The 14190-nt window shown below is 40.0% G+C and overlaps 4 protein-coding genes, 1 long non-coding RNA gene and 2 other non-coding genes across 7 annotated transcripts; 3 read left to right on the top strand and 4 right to left on the bottom strand.

The window, feature by feature from the left end:
• Positions 1 to 313: 313 nt before the first annotated feature.
• LOC140784840 (beta-hexosaminidase 2-like) lies at positions 314 to 2741 on the top strand. The gene is made up of 2 exons (XM_073132429.1): positions 314 to 1183; positions 1720 to 2741. Exons 1-2 carry the CDS (start codon positions 364 to 366, stop codon positions 2661 to 2663), a joined length of 1764 nt encoding a protein of 587 aa, XP_072988530.1. The 5' UTR covers positions 314 to 363; the 3' UTR covers positions 2664 to 2741.
• Positions 2742 to 3840: 1099 nt separating this feature from the next.
• LOC140784776 (ethylene-responsive transcription factor ERN1-like) lies at positions 3841 to 4887 on the top strand. Its single transcript, XM_073132324.1, has one exon. It carries the CDS (start codon positions 3958 to 3960, stop codon positions 4756 to 4758), a length of 801 nt encoding a protein of 266 aa, XP_072988425.1. The 5' UTR covers positions 3841 to 3957; the 3' UTR covers positions 4759 to 4887.
• Positions 4888 to 6378: 1491 nt separating this feature from the next.
• LOC140783684 (tubulin alpha-3 chain) lies at positions 6379 to 9447 on the bottom strand. The gene is made up of 5 exons (XM_073130649.1): positions 9229 to 9447; positions 8315 to 8529; positions 8032 to 8231; positions 6984 to 7492; positions 6379 to 6886 (listed from the first exon to the last, which is right to left on the bottom strand). Exons 1-5 carry the CDS (start codon positions 9339 to 9341, stop codon positions 6571 to 6573), a joined length of 1353 nt encoding a protein of 450 aa, XP_072986750.1. The 5' UTR covers positions 9342 to 9447; the 3' UTR covers positions 6379 to 6570.
• A 1700-nt stretch (positions 9448 to 11147) lies between these two features.
• LOC140785204 (5'-adenylylsulfate reductase-like 5) lies at positions 11148 to 13385 on the top strand. The gene is made up of 4 exons (XM_073132981.1): positions 11148 to 11629; positions 12286 to 12470; positions 12586 to 12710; positions 12839 to 13385. The coding sequence occupies exons 1-4, from the start codon at positions 11456 to 11458 to the stop codon at positions 13177 to 13179; spliced, it is 825 nt and encodes a 274-aa protein (XP_072989082.1). The 5' UTR covers positions 11148 to 11455; the 3' UTR covers positions 13180 to 13385.
• Positions 12684 to 14120, bottom strand: LOC140785205 (uncharacterized). Its single transcript, XR_012108403.1, has 2 exons — positions 13849 to 14120; positions 12684 to 13229 (listed from the first exon to the last, which is right to left on the bottom strand). It is a non-coding gene; the product is annotated as an uncharacterized lncRNA (long non-coding RNA).
• LOC140785410 (small nucleolar RNA snoR138) lies at positions 13644 to 13789 on the bottom strand. The gene has a single exon (XR_012108464.1). It is a non-coding gene; the product is annotated as a small nucleolar RNA snoR138 (small nucleolar RNA).
• LOC140785397 (small nucleolar RNA U19) lies at positions 13862 to 13978 on the bottom strand. The gene has a single exon (XR_012108453.1). It is a non-coding gene; the product is annotated as a small nucleolar RNA U19 (small nucleolar RNA).
• Positions 14121 to 14190: the final 70 nt, after the last annotated feature.

Genomic DNA, 14190 nt, shown 5'->3' with positions numbered 1-14190 from the left:
TATATAGTAAGAACATATATAAAATTATTCCACTACATATATCAAAGCTTTTTTTTTTTGTTCATCTAGTGTTAACCTAATATCTATTGTTTATCTAATAATTAATCTTAATATCTATGAGAAAATAATTAATAGGATCCAACCACTGGACTACCGAAAATGGACGGCCTACTATATATATATAATTGAGTTCTATGACTACAAACAAAGGCCAAATGGAGTAACCACAGCTCGCTCCAGAAGATGGCAACCAAATAGTTAATTAACACTCTCACCTCCATCTCCTTTACACATATATAAATATCCCATGACACTTATTGCTAATTACTAATCACAAACAGCAGCACCAACAACTAGTTCTCCATGGCCAAAGCCTCCATTGATCTCTTGATCATAACCCTCTCCTCCTCCTCCTTCTTATTCTTCTTCTTCTTCTTCTTCTTCTTCTTCTTCCTCTCTCTCTCCTCCCCCCAACCTCTCCCCATCAACGTCTGGCCCAAGCCCACCACCTTCCTCTGGCCAACTCCCACCTCCACCCCTCTCTCCCCCTCCTTCCAAATCCTCTCCCCCTACTCCTCCCACCCTCACCTCACCTCCGCCGTCGCCCGCTACTCGGCCCTCCTCTTCTCCGAGCACTACAACCCCATCGTCGCCCCCGCCGTCAACCTCTCCGTGCTCCAACCGCTCCGCACTCTTACCCTCTGCGTCGCCGACATCGCCGCCCCCCTCCGCCACGGCGTCGACGAGTCGTACACCCTCTCGATCGACGCCTCCGCCGGCGCCGCAACCTTGACGTCGGCCACCGCGTGGGGCGCCATGCGGGGGCTCGAGACCTTCTTGCAGCTGTCATGGGGCGACCCGCCGGTGGTCGCGGGCGATGTCTACGTCGCCGACCGCCCGATCTTCGGTCACCGGGGGGTGATGCTCGACACGTCGAGGAATTATTATCCGGTGGAGGATATCATGAGGACGATCGACGCCATGGGAGCTAACAAGTTGAACGTATTCCATTGGCATATAACGGACTCCCACTCGTTTCCCATAGAGCTGCCGTCGGAGCCGAAGCTCGCCGAGAAGGGGGCGTACGGGGAGGGGATGAGGTATAATGCGGCTGACGTGGCGGCCGTCGTCGACTTTGGGATGAGCCGTGGAGTCAGAGTGATGCCAGAGATCGATGCTCCCGGTAAAGCTAGTTTCTTACATATATTTTTAATTCAGTCATTGTCTTTTTTTACGTAGTCATGTCATTTCATGCAAATCAAGATGATATTCTTGGAGGATTTTAGGAATTCGCTACGGTTGGGTAGTCGGAACCTTATCATTGGCTGCCAAATCATCCAGCATGCAGTAGAAGTTAAAATTAAAAATAAAAACATTATTTTCTTGCTACAAATATGGCATGCTCTTATTATACGTCATTTAGTACTAGTTATATATACATATATAAATATCAAGTTACTCGAAACTTCCAAAGGTAGGAAAAGCCGGCCTAAGACAAGCAGACAAAATTAATTACTTAGTTATCACGATAACAAAGTGATAATATGTCCTTTTGTCTTAGGCCGGCGTTTTTATTTAGAAACATCCTTTGCTCTTATGTCCTTTCCTCTTCCTCTCCTTAAAGTCCTTAGATTAGAATAAAGATTTCTTCTATCAAAGTAAATAATAATAATAATAATTTTGACGTTAACAAATTTTTTTAAAACTTCTTAATTACAGCCCACACAGGATCATGGGCCGAAGCCTACCCGGAAATTATGACTTGTGCTAACAAGTTTTGGCTACCCAACGGACCGGAGAATTGGCCGGACCGCCTTGCGTCGGAGCCCGGCACCGGCCACCTGAACCCTCTCAATCCCCAAACCTACCAAGTCCATGAAAATGTGATCAAAGACATAGCCTCTCTTTTCCCAGATGAGTTCCTCCATGCCGGTGGTGATGAGATCACTCCAGGTTGTTGGAACTCAGACCCATCCATCCAGGCTTATTTATCCGATGGTGGAACCCTAAGCCAACTCCTTGAGCTCTTTCTCAACCTAACTCACCCCTACATTGTGTCACTCAACAAGACCGTGGTCTATTGGGAGGACATCTTGTTAGACTCACAGATTAGAGTGAATTCTTCAATGATCTCACCAGATACAACTATTTTACAAACCTGGAACAGTGGACCTAACAATACCAAGCTCATCGTCCAAGCCGGTTACCGGGTTATCGTGTCGTCGGCCGATTTCTACTACCTGGATTGCGGCCACGGAGATTTCATTGGGAATGATAGCTCCTATGATCAGATCGGAAGTGATGCGAGCACTGGAGGATCTTGGTGTGGTCCATTTAAGACATGGCAAAGGGTGTATGACTATGACATAACTTATGGGTTGAGTCAGGTCGAGTCTAGTTTAGTGTTAGGTGGAGAGGTGGCATTATGGTCCGAGCAGGCTGACCCAACTGTGTTGGATGCTAGGGTTTGGCCTAGAGCATCAGCATTAGCGGAGGCATTGTGGTCCGATAATCGAGACATGACCGGAAAGAAGCGGTACGCCGATGCCACCGACCGGCTGACCGACTGGCGGCATCGGATGGTAGGAAGAGGAATCAATGCCGAGCCAATTCAACCTTTGTGGTGCAGGACTCATCTTGGGATGTGCAACTTGGTTTATTAATTAGGTTGAAGTATCAATTGGTTTTAGTATTTAATTTGAGATGTTTATTGTACCTAAATGTTAAATCACTTGGCTGAGTGAGTTCTTCGTGGTAATCTCTAATGGATAATATTTGAAATTGGATGCCAATCCCTTGTTCATCACAAAGCCATTACTAAGACGAAATTTTTTAATGGAATAGTAGTTCATAATTACCTTCAATTATTGCTTATATTAATCCAATATGGCCAAGAGATCATTAAAAAAGTTTCCCTGGTGATGGGAGAGGCTGGCATGTTCTAATAAAAAGGGAGGCTTGGACGAATCGGCATACTGATAGCAAACTTTTTATATCATTTATAGTTTCATCTCTTAAATTAACTAAGACACTTTTTGTAATATTAATGGCTAATATTTTAGTAATTAGGATGCCATCATAGAAATATTTATTTTTTTTAAAAAAATATTATTCCCTTAGACGCATGCATGTTGTCGTCTAGCTTCAGTCCCTCGAATGCTCCCAAGTGGCGAACTTTCGTGCCTCCATGACTTGGTTCTTATTAGGGCGTTGACCGAGACTTTTGGACTTTGCTAATCTATGTGGGACCTACCAAAGTTTTGTTTTATTAGTTGCATCCTCCCTTATACTATTACTACCCTTGCATTACTTTGAAATAAAAAAATAAGTCTTAAAATAAAAAAATAAAATAAAAATTGGTAAATAAGAGCAACGTCTTCTTTCATTAATTATGCACCTTGGTTTTCATAAATCGTTATTGTACCTATAGATTAATATAGAAAAATTCTCACTTTCTGATAATTAATATATATATATATATATATATATATATATATATATATATATATATATATAATGGCAATCGCTGCTGCAGTACAGACGTACAGTGGGAAAAATGTATTAACTCGTGACATGAAGTAATGAGTTGGAAATTGGAACCCGAATTTCTCTTATGAATAATAAAAAAATAATAGAAAATCTAATTTATCTCAAAAATTGTAATAATCATAATAAAAGAGTAATTTGGTCATATTATTTTACTGGGTGGGGCCTACAGACATGCCCGGCATAACATTCCTCGGCCAATCATTGAAAGCACCTCCTCCTTCCACTGAAACCCAGTCATCTAAGCAAAGCTCTATAAATTTTCCAAAGAGAAAATGGTCATGAACATCCCCTTTTCTCCTCTACCTTCCTCTCTCTCTCTCTCTCTCTCTCTCTCTCTCTCTCTCTCTCTCTCTCAGTTTTACTACACAACTACTCTTCCCTCCTGTTCTCAAACACCTACTGCAAGCAATGGAGCTCCACTTCCAGCAACAAAGCCACCACCACCACCAACAACAACAACAACAGTATCAAATTCCAGTCTCTAAGCCGAGCAAGTTCAAAGGACGGAATAAGAGTAGCACTAACAAGTTCGTAGGTGTAAGGCAAAGGCCATCCGGGAGATGGGTGGCAGAGATCAAGGACACCACTCAGAAGATCAGGATGTGGTTAGGCACCTTCGAGACCGCCGAGGAGGCGGCTCGAGCCTACGACGAGGCCGCCTGCCTCCTCCGAGGATCCAACACTCGCACCAACTTCACCACTCATGTCTCCTCTGATTCCCCTCTGGCCTCCAGAATTCGCAGCCTTCTTGATCATAAGAAGCTCAAGAAAGTTGAATCTAATTCTACTACTAGTAGTGTTCGCACTACCACTTGTTCAGGTACTGTGACATGTGAAAGTAGTACTAGTAGTAGCATTGTAAGTGCTACAACTCTTTCCCATGAGAAGAAGCAAGAGACCCAGATGGTGGATGAAGCCGACAAGCCATGCTTCAGCAATGGTGGTGAAGGATTTCAATTAGTTCCGCAGCAGTTACATCACTCGTGGGCGTTTGAGCCTGCGTTCGATCACCTTCCGGTGTTCGACGGACTAGAATTGCCCAACATTAGCCAAGAATTCTCGGAGTTCGAAAGGATGAAGATGGAGAGGCAAATATCTGCGTCGCTCTACGGGATGAACGGAGTTCAGGAGTACCTCGACATGGTGCACGATCCTTGCGATTCGATATGGGATCTCCCCCCATTGTGTCATTTGTATTGTAGAATTTGATGCGTTGATAGAACTAGTCCTTTCATCTTGTTTTGTTTTGAATTTGGAGACCAATTTCATACCAGACTTGTATGAGATTGTGTTGGTTGGTAAGCAATGTAATGCAAAGGAGAGAAGTTAAAGTTCAAGTGGAAGTACAAAAAACTATTTATTGTTATATCTTTTGGAAATATTTACTTCTATTAATATGATGGTAAATCTGCTAAGAGGAATGTTTTGCTTTACGTTTTACATTTCTATTAGGAATTCCGATGAATTTATAAGCAGGATATATGATGACTTGGGCTCAATAGTAAGCTATCAAGCAAGCAGACAGAGAAGGAGATTTCTTAATGAAGTAGGTGTTGGTTGCCACATAATAGAACAAAGATAAGTTGTCTCAATCTTGTAACTAATGGCAGTTGGTGATTAGAATGTCAAACCACTTTGCTTATGAGTAACATATCGCTTTTGGAGTTGTTAAGTTTAGATCATGATGGTACAAAATAAATATGAAGTAGAACAGAGTACATGGATGTAGATCAAATATATAGATAGATAGAAGAAGAGATTGACTGCGCTCTTGGTAAAATTTCAGCATATATAGAAGCTAATATTGAAGTTATCAGAGATTTAATCATAAATCATCTTCCTTGAATGTGCTTTTGTATTGAAGATTTGTGGATAGTTTTGATTTGAAGTTCTTTCTTTTTTTCCAACTATAGCCAACTCTGCAACATTTACTATGTACAATTGGAGTGGAGAAATGACACTTAGCTACTCATTACAGGCCTTAGATTTCAGAAGTAGATCACCAAAACTGTACTTTTTTGAATCTCTTTTCTGAGACATTTCTAATGGAATAATAAGAGTTGTCCATTGATATGTCTGAAGAAACTGATAGATATGTACTTCATAGTTCATATAAATATTTCCTTCGACAAAGAAACAATTTGGAGTAGGTGTATACACAACTGACAAACCAAAGACTACTTAAATTATCAAGAGTTTGGAGTTATGATTGAAGGTAGGATAGATTTGTCTCTTTAGGTAGGTTGGAGTAGTTGCAAGCCTAACAACACTTTTAAGCCTGATAAAAGTCTCCTTGGCTGTCACACCCTCAACTGATAGCTTAACATTGTCAGTGACAAGTCCAATATCATGCATATGCAATCATGAATTAGTAGAATGCTCTCTCTCTCTCTCTCTCTCTCTCTCTCTCTCTCTCTCTCTCTCTGCCTACAGCTATTGGATAATAATAAACTTAATTTGTTCACCGAAAGCGAAGGTTATTCAAGAAATATGAATACAAGAAAGAGTCATAAATAATAAGTATGATGAGTTTTTTCTGCTCTCAATCTATCATTATCCTTTTATTTTATCCCATAGTTTTCCATATTATTTGGCAAACCCAATTTTAAAACAACAATAATATAATCTTGTAATTAGATAACGGAATTTATGGCGAGAATTACAATAAAATTTGCAACGAGAACATACCCGCGAGAACCCTGTGCATTAAGACAGTCTACGTACAAGGACCACATTAAAGGCACGCATGCGTACAGTACGTAGACATTTTTTAAGCCACCTCTCCCAGTATCATGCCAATGGAACTTATCATCAAAGAAGAAAAAGAACTTAAAAGGAAATAACATGTTGAATCAAATATAGCTGGAACAATATTAACAATCACAGAAAACGTCAGATACAATAGACCACAATACAAAAGCAAATCAATGTATCAGCAGTGTGAAATGGATAGACATCAGACAGAGTATATACTGATTACAAGCAAATAACAAACAATGACCACTAATCGACTCAAACAACTCAATAGTCTTCTCCCTCATCCCCATCATCATCTGCACCCTCTGCTCCGACTTCCTCGTAATCCTTCTCAAGCGCAGCCAAATCTTCTCGCGCTTCAGAGAATTCACCTTCTTCCATCCCTTCACCTACATACCAATGCACAAATGCCCGCTTCGCATACATAAGATCAAATTTGTGGTCGATACGTGAGAACACCTCAGCAACAGCAGTGTTGTTGCTGATCATGCACACAGCACGCTGCACCTTTGCAAGATCACCTCCAGGCACCACAGTTGGTGGCTGATAGTTGATACCGCACTTAAAACCAGTGGGGCACCTTCATACAAAATAAAGGAGTCAATAATGTAACATGATGTTATTAAAGGATAGATAAGAGAATGCAGAATATTATAATTGCTATAATGGCAGCTCACCAGTCAACAAACTGGACGGTCCTCTTAGTCTTGATGGTTGCAACGGCAGCATTAACATCCTTGGGGACAACATCACCACGGTACATCAAACAACAGGCCATATACTTGCCATGCCTTGGGTCACACTTTGCCATCATGCTTGAAGGCTCAAAAACAGCATTAGTGATCTCAGGCACTGATAGCTGCTCATGGTATGCCTTCTCAGCAGAGATAACAGGGGCATATGAGGAGAGCATGAAATGAATTCGAGGATATGGTACAAGGTTCGTTTGGAATTCTGTAACATCAACATTAATAGCTCCATCGAACCTCAGAGAGGTGGTCAGTGAGGAAATGATCTGAGATATCAACCGGTTCAAGTTGGTATAGGTTGGCCTCTCAATATCAAGAGATCTCCTGCAAATATCGTAAATGGCCTCATTGTCCAGAAGAACAGCAACATCAGTGTGTTCTAGCAAGGAATGGGTAGAAAGGACACTATTATATGGCTCCACAACCGCTGTAGAAACCTGTAAGCAAGGAGGGTTAGCAGAATAAGTCAGTAGTTTGTTAAGATAACAAAAGGATAAGGATGTATACACTTAAAAAATGAGAAAAACCCAACCACCGCTTCTGATGACCACATGTACCAAAACATACAACTACCTATTTTTCTCATGCAAAAATCATGGACCACAATGGCAAATATGCAGATGATATTTTAACTTGTTAAAATCAGTTGCATGCACAAAATGTTTACCCAAAGCCTGAAGATGTAGGAAGAAGAAACTAAGAGGCACATGTTCCAAATTATACTTAAATCTACAGAACAACAATTCAAATCTGCTATACTCATCCACTACTTAATTATCTCATCCATAATCCAATTTTTAACACCAATGAAAATTTCTGGCAAACCATATATTGTCATAACAAAATACATCATACTACGGAAAATAAATCACCTAGAAAATAATTACAAAGCGCACAGAACATCATGAACTTGATACCATAGTCATTTCACATTTAGATAATTTACAACTATGTTAAGAATATGAACATTTCATACCTGTGGGGAAGGATAGATGGTGAAGCCAAGCTTAGATTTCTTTCCGTAGTCCACAGACAAACGTTCGAGAAGCAAAGAGCCCAAACCAGATCCTGTTCCACCACCAACAGCATTGAAGACTAAAAAGCCTTGCAAGCCAGTGCAATTGTCTGCCAATTTCCGCACACGATCAAGGCACAGATCTACAATCTCCTTCCCAACTGCAGCACGCAAGAACAGTACAATTTAATCTCAACACAAGGACGACAACAAACTGGATGGGTGGAAGAGAAAGACACGTTACCTGTGTAGTGGCCTCGCGCAAAGTTGTTCGCAGCATCTTCCTTCCCAGAGATGAGCTGCTCTGGGTGGAAGAGCTGGCGATAAGTGCCGGTCCTCACTTCATCAATGACGGTGGGTTCCAAATCCACAAAGATGGCCCTTGGCACATGCTTGCCAGCACCAGTCTCGCTAAAGAAAGTGTTGAATGCATCATGTGCAACCCCAACTGAGGTATCACTGTGGATCAATCAAATCATGAACCATCAGCCACACAATAAATTCCTCATGAACAGTTCGAAAGAAGATCTAACAATAGGCTGCATATGTAACTACTTCAAATGATAACTCTATAGGCGCAGACGAACAAAAGAGGGAAAGAAATAGTCTAAAGATTGAAACGCAAGAAAAAAGTGAAATTTCATCAAAATTTGGAGACATATCTCGACAGCCACCACAAAAATTAGTCCCTAAACCGACACTGCGAGCAATATGTCACATAACAGGGAAACATTTACAACTGTAAAGAACCAAAATAAACCTCAATCTGCTGGAAATCTTCGTCTGAAATATCACACTCGAACAATCTTTCACCTTTTTCTCTTTCTTTTTTTCCTTCTTAAAGATCAACACAAAGAAATAAAAAATTCTCCATTTAAAGCTTGAAACTTGAATGACAAGGCAATGAGAACGACATCTGGACAAAATTCCTTCACCAGCAACACAATTTTTATTTCTGACAAACCAGGCCTTAGGACCAACAAGACAAATTTGATCGATAAGCTAATAAGCATTCCAACAAACATCCGATAGGCACAAGATCTCGCCAACATTTACCCCCATCAACCCAATTAATCAATGCCGAGATAACCCATATCAAAACAAGAAGAGAAGAGGGGGGAAAAAGAAGAGAGAAACTTGAGAGAAAAAAATCCAGACCTGGGCATGATCCCATCGGGTTGGATGCCATGCTCGAGGCAGTACAACTCCCAGCACGCATTCCCCACCTGGATACCGGCCTGCCCGATGTGTATGCTTATGATCTCTCTCATCTCGAACCCTAATCTGAACCCTAACTCTTTTTCCCTCTCACCGGGACGAAGACGACGAGAGGGATGAAAGGAGAAGAGGGGGACGAGATTTGCTTTGTTTCCGAGGCACCGCTGCTTTTTTTAAAGGACGTCACGAGAATAGCAACCCTGACAAAAAAAAATTAAATAATAATTTGCAGACCACTACCTAGAAGTGTACCTTATTTGATATAAGCCCTTTAAATCTCAAAACATTTCAACCAATACGTGCAAAAGAGAAGCCCTTTCCCGAGAAGAGACTAAAACATAGGCGTTGAAACGCAAAGTAAATAAAGAAACCATTTATTAAAAAAGGATTCCATATTTGGTCTGGCGTCCGGGACGTGGGGCCCTCCTGCTCTACCAATTGGCCCCGACATAGGAACCCATACTTTTCGATAAGTACGGGAGTACCCCTCGCCATCCGAGGATGTTCGATCTCACTGACATGTCAATTGGTATTAAGACAAGGGCATAATAGGAATAAAAGCTTGTCTTCAGCTTGCTCCGCTGGCTCCAGCGGATCGGTCAGGGCGGGCACGTGCTGGGATCACTTTGCTGGCTGCCTCCATCTCCTTTTGTCGGCAAAGCCCTCTAATTTTCAACATATTACGAAATCACCCCACTGCTAAATGATTGGTCGGATGGCGCAAGGATTGCGATTTACGACCTAATCCACCTCCTTCCCGGACCCAGATAAGCAAACCGAATCGATGACGTCACCGTATCGTAAGCTTGTACGATTAGGCTAAATAAAAAGACTAATTTTTTCTAATATATAAGTTTATCTCTGTTATAAATTAATAACACTCAACCATTGAAATATATATATATATATATAGCACAGTGGAATTAAAGCTTCACTGCAGAGTACTCCTCCATTTAAGGAGTAGGGTGGAAGCAAGATAAGCTATCTAATATCCATATTAGATGTGTATTAACTATAAGATAACATGCTGCTACTCACATGAAGGAAGGAAGGAAAGTAGCAACTTTTCTGCCAGATAGTCTTATAACTACTCTTCACTACCCTTTTTTCCTACTTGGTTCTTATCACATGGATGCATGGGGGGTTACAGACTGTAACATGCATGCTATGGTTGGCAGTCATATGCATAGCTCTATTTCTTCAATAAATTATATGCTTTTATCCTTCTGAATTCTGATACATAGAAAACATTGGGCAAGTAGAATGTTGCAGCATTCCCTTGTATTTTGCATACTGTATGGATGACTGCAAGGATGGTGGTGTTAAGGGAGTAAAATTGAGATGTTGATGTTGATATTGATGGCATAGAAAACACAAGAGAAGTTGTTGTTGTTGAAAGTGACTTTGAATCTCTTATCCTGTGTATTATGAGATTTTTCAGTCACATTAAAAGACTATTTTATATGATGCTATTTTGAACCCGAGATTAAACTGGTTAGTAAACAGACTAATCCTGCCTCCATTCCCAGTATCAGTTTAGGCTCTTCAAAAGTAGTCTAATTGTAGTGAAAGATTATTCTTCCTACTGTCCATAAATGTAATGGATGAAATTTTTTCGTTTTTGTTTCTAAAAGAATATGTTTCACAAATAGGTGTAATAATATCTACGCTCATTATATCTAGCGATGAATTTTAGTTTATGAACCTTTTTTAAAAATAAAAGATAAATAAAAATAAATGGGATAAAATTAAAGAGGATTGAAGATTTGACCTACTATTTTGTTTTCTAATAGCAGCACAAATTAACAAACATCAAGGTCTTATGCATAATAACCAAGTGGATTAGGGGTTCATTTGTCGTTGCTAGTTGGTAGACAACTATATGCTTATAAAATACTTCTTAATTATAGTTCTTATCTACTCAATCCACAGTTTGATACTATCCAGGGTTTATAGATTTTAGGGATAATTACATTTAGCCCTCCTAAATTATTATTATTATTTATATACATATTGAACTTATTTATTATGACCTTCTAAAGGTGATAGTTTGGAGAGTTAAGTAGAATTAATTCTATATTTTTTATACGCAAAGAGAATACCCGAGCAAGAACAGAGACCATCAAAATTACAAGTTTTTTGTTTTGATCCATCATCTCCCCTGCCCATGGCCATGGCCATGTGCTCTTTGCGTCTCCTCCTCTTCTTCTACTTCGCGTCGATTTGTTTGTCGCAGTCCTCCGTGGCGGCGTCATCGCTCTGCGCTCGATTGGACGCTGCCTTTCTTGGTGCGTTCCAATCCCAATGCCCTGTCTGGATCCAGCGGTCTTTCCCTCTAGAGGTAAGGATTTTTTTATATATATATTTTGGATTTCTTTCTAGTTTGCGCTTTTGGGTTCTTGCAAAAGTTGATCTTTTGATGATTTTTGTGCTTTTGGGTTCCATTGGGATGATGGTTTGTCTTCAAAACTGCGTCTTGGGTTGGGGCTTCTAATGGTTTGGAACAGTTGTTTCAGGATTCCATACTCCTTTCCGTTGAAATAAAGCTGTCCGAGTATAATTTGCCTGAGTGGTTAAAAGGATAGATTTCTTTTCCCCTTTGCTGCCGGTGAATGTATTCGTAGAAATTTGACAGAGAGAGGATGCCAAGCGTTCGTCAATGCAATCGAGTAGGAAGACTTATTTGTTTAGTGGTAAATTTGAGTTATGAAAATTGGTGAAGAATCCAAATATTCTCATGGATGGCCTAATTTATGATATTAGAATAGGATTCTCATCAGTAATTTATTATGAAAGAAGTAATGTTTAGATTGGAATGAGTTGACCCGCGATGAATGTACTGAAGCTTGCACAAAACACCATATAGTGAGTTATTTATTTTCCCTCAGATTTGCTTGATATTGTTCATAGGGAATTTTAATGATAATAATTTTTCTGAAGCCATATAGTGAGTTATTTATTTTATATTTAAGCTTGATTTCATCGGTTTTTCTGAAGGTGAGAGGCGAGGACCTCGACAAAGAACTTATTACGGCTAAAAATGACTCACACTACTACTCTGTTCTCTTCTATGCTTCGTGGTGTCCATTTTCAAGCAACTTCCAACCCATTTTCAATTCTCTCAACTCTATGTTTCCTCATATAAGACACTTACGAGTTGAAGAATCTTCTACCATGCCAAGGTATCCAATGGTTAGAGTTGCTTATTGCCATCAGTTTATCCATTCTCTTTTCAATGGTATCTAAAGGGCGATCATAGTGATTGATTTTTATCTATATAATAATTTTTTTTTTCAGTGTCCTTTCGAGATATGGTGTTCATAGTTTTCCTGCTATTGTCCTGGCAAATGGGGCTTCAATGGTTCGACACCATGGCCCAAAGGATCTCAGCTCTCTTGTTAATTTCTATAGAGAAACCACAGGTGGTTTTCTTCATGCTATTATTCATTGGAAGGTCGACAAAAAGCAAATATATCTAAACATAATACATTTGGCCATTAATAATTTGCATGAATGGCTCATTGGCAGATGTGTTGTTTTGCCACTGCAGGCCTCAATCCAGTTGCATATATTGCTGTTGACGAGCTTAGCAGTCCAAGGAGAGTTACAATCAAAGAACCTTACATAGTGCTCAGTTTACTCTTTATCCTCTTGAGGACGATGACAAGCTTCTTCCCTGTGATCTGCTACCATCTCAAAGCTTTCTGGGTCTCGCATGTCTGCATGCCAAAGTTTGGGATTGCTACTGAAATAAGCCAGCTATTGGTGAGAGTACTGCATACAGTTGATTTTAAGAGGATTTGCATCGAACTTCGGCTCAGTAGCAAGACGAGGAGCTTCCGAAATGGTGCGAACAATGCTAGAGTCTGGGCTTCCTTTCTCGCTAGGTGAATCATCGTCTTCCTCAAGAAAGAAATATATCCAATCTCTCCATCTCCCTGCTGTTAATATGGACATGCAACACATTAGAAAGATATATAGGAATGTAAATTTTGAGGCCTCTTTTTGTATATCAAGTACTATGTGGTCCCAATATGTGTCGAATGTGAGAGAATTTGCACTGAAAAAAAAAATACTCTTTGGATTTTTTATAACAATAAGATGAACTCTTTGTGCATTTCGACACAACCGTTATAAATGAAACAAATGTATTTATTTAGTGTAGAAAAATAAACTCACTCACTAGCTTTCAGCACTCAAAAGGTCTAATTTTGCTATTACCAATTTATTTTTAAATGCAAATGGCCCTCGAATGTGGCATTGGCAATACTTCCACGAGTTTATATTTACAAATTTTAGAGATCTCGAAGGTTTTAGTCAGATTAAAAAATGGTGATCAAGTATAGTAAACTGAAGAATATCCAAAATCCATCTAAGAAAGGAACAATTCAATAAATGAAAATTCCGTTCTTTCAAAGAGGATTTGAATTTACTTTGCGCCCCTGTCTGAGCCGGATGCAAACATTCGATATTTCGAGCAACCGGTTATTCGAGAGGCAATTCAACTCATCTCAAAGTTAAAAAAGTGAAAGAAAGAAAATTAAAAAGTGAGCATCATACCATTGAGAGATGGAGATGTCTTAAGGCTGCTTGGAGGACACCATATAGGGTATAAAAATGGAGCCCTCTCAAAAAGGCCTAAGAGAGCTCTTAAGAGCCCATCTCTGTGCGCCTCCTAACTAAGCCAAGATGGTATGGATCACCGTAATGGCTACTCAAAGAGGCAATTATTGATGAGAAAGAGAGAGATGGAGAAGAAATGGGAGAGATGGAATCCGTGGAAGAAGACGGCTGCAAGCTTTTTAGGGCTTCCAGTAACACCAAGTGAAGGCGGAGCACGGGTTAGTATATATAAGCGGCTAAGTAGTGGTGTAATTGGATATGTATTGTCTAATGGATCAC

The sequence above is a fragment of the Typha latifolia genome, chromosome 3 (genome assembly GCF_019914945.1).
Source record: "Typha latifolia isolate L0001 chromosome 3, TyphaL0001v2, whole genome shotgun sequence".
Taxonomy (NCBI): Eukaryota; Viridiplantae; Streptophyta; class Magnoliopsida; order Poales; family Typhaceae; genus Typha; species Typha latifolia.
The sequence above is the reverse complement of the archived record's forward strand: the minus strand, read 5'-3'. Positions and strand labels throughout refer to the sequence as shown.

Bases quoted from the DNA above. Each gene is read 5' to 3' on its own strand.
- LOC140783684 (XM_073130649.1), bottom strand. From the start codon at position 9,341: ATGAGAGAGATCATAAGCATACACATCGGGCAGGCCGGTATCCAGGTG. The intron at 7,493-8,031 runs GTATGAAATGTT...CCTTGCTTACAG, and splicing joins CCATCTATCCTTCCCCACAG to GTTTCTACAGCGGTTGTGGA. The intron at 6,887-6,983 runs GTGAGCTGCCAT...TTTTGTATGAAG, and splicing joins ACCGTCCAGTTTGTTGACTG to GTGCCCCACTGGTTTTAAGT.
- LOC140784840 (XM_073132429.1), top strand. From the start codon at position 364: ATGGCCAAAGCCTCCATTGATCTCTTGATCATAACCCTCTCCTCCTCC. The intron at 1,184-1,719 runs GTAAAGCTAGTT...TCTTAATTACAG, and splicing joins GCCAGAGATCGATGCTCCCG to CCCACACAGGATCATGGGCC.
- LOC140785204 (XM_073132981.1), top strand. From the start codon at position 11,456: ATGGCCATGGCCATGTGCTCTTTGCGTCTCCTCCTCTTCTTCTACTTC. The intron at 11,630-12,285 runs GTAAGGATTTTT...GTTTTTCTGAAG, and splicing joins AGCGGTCTTTCCCTCTAGAG to GTGAGAGGCGAGGACCTCGA. The intron at 12,471-12,585 runs GTATCCAATGGT...TTTTTTTTTCAG, and splicing joins GAATCTTCTACCATGCCAAG to TGTCCTTTCGAGATATGGTG.
- LOC140784776 (XM_073132324.1), top strand. From the start codon at position 3,958: ATGGAGCTCCACTTCCAGCAACAAAGCCACCACCACCACCAACAACAA.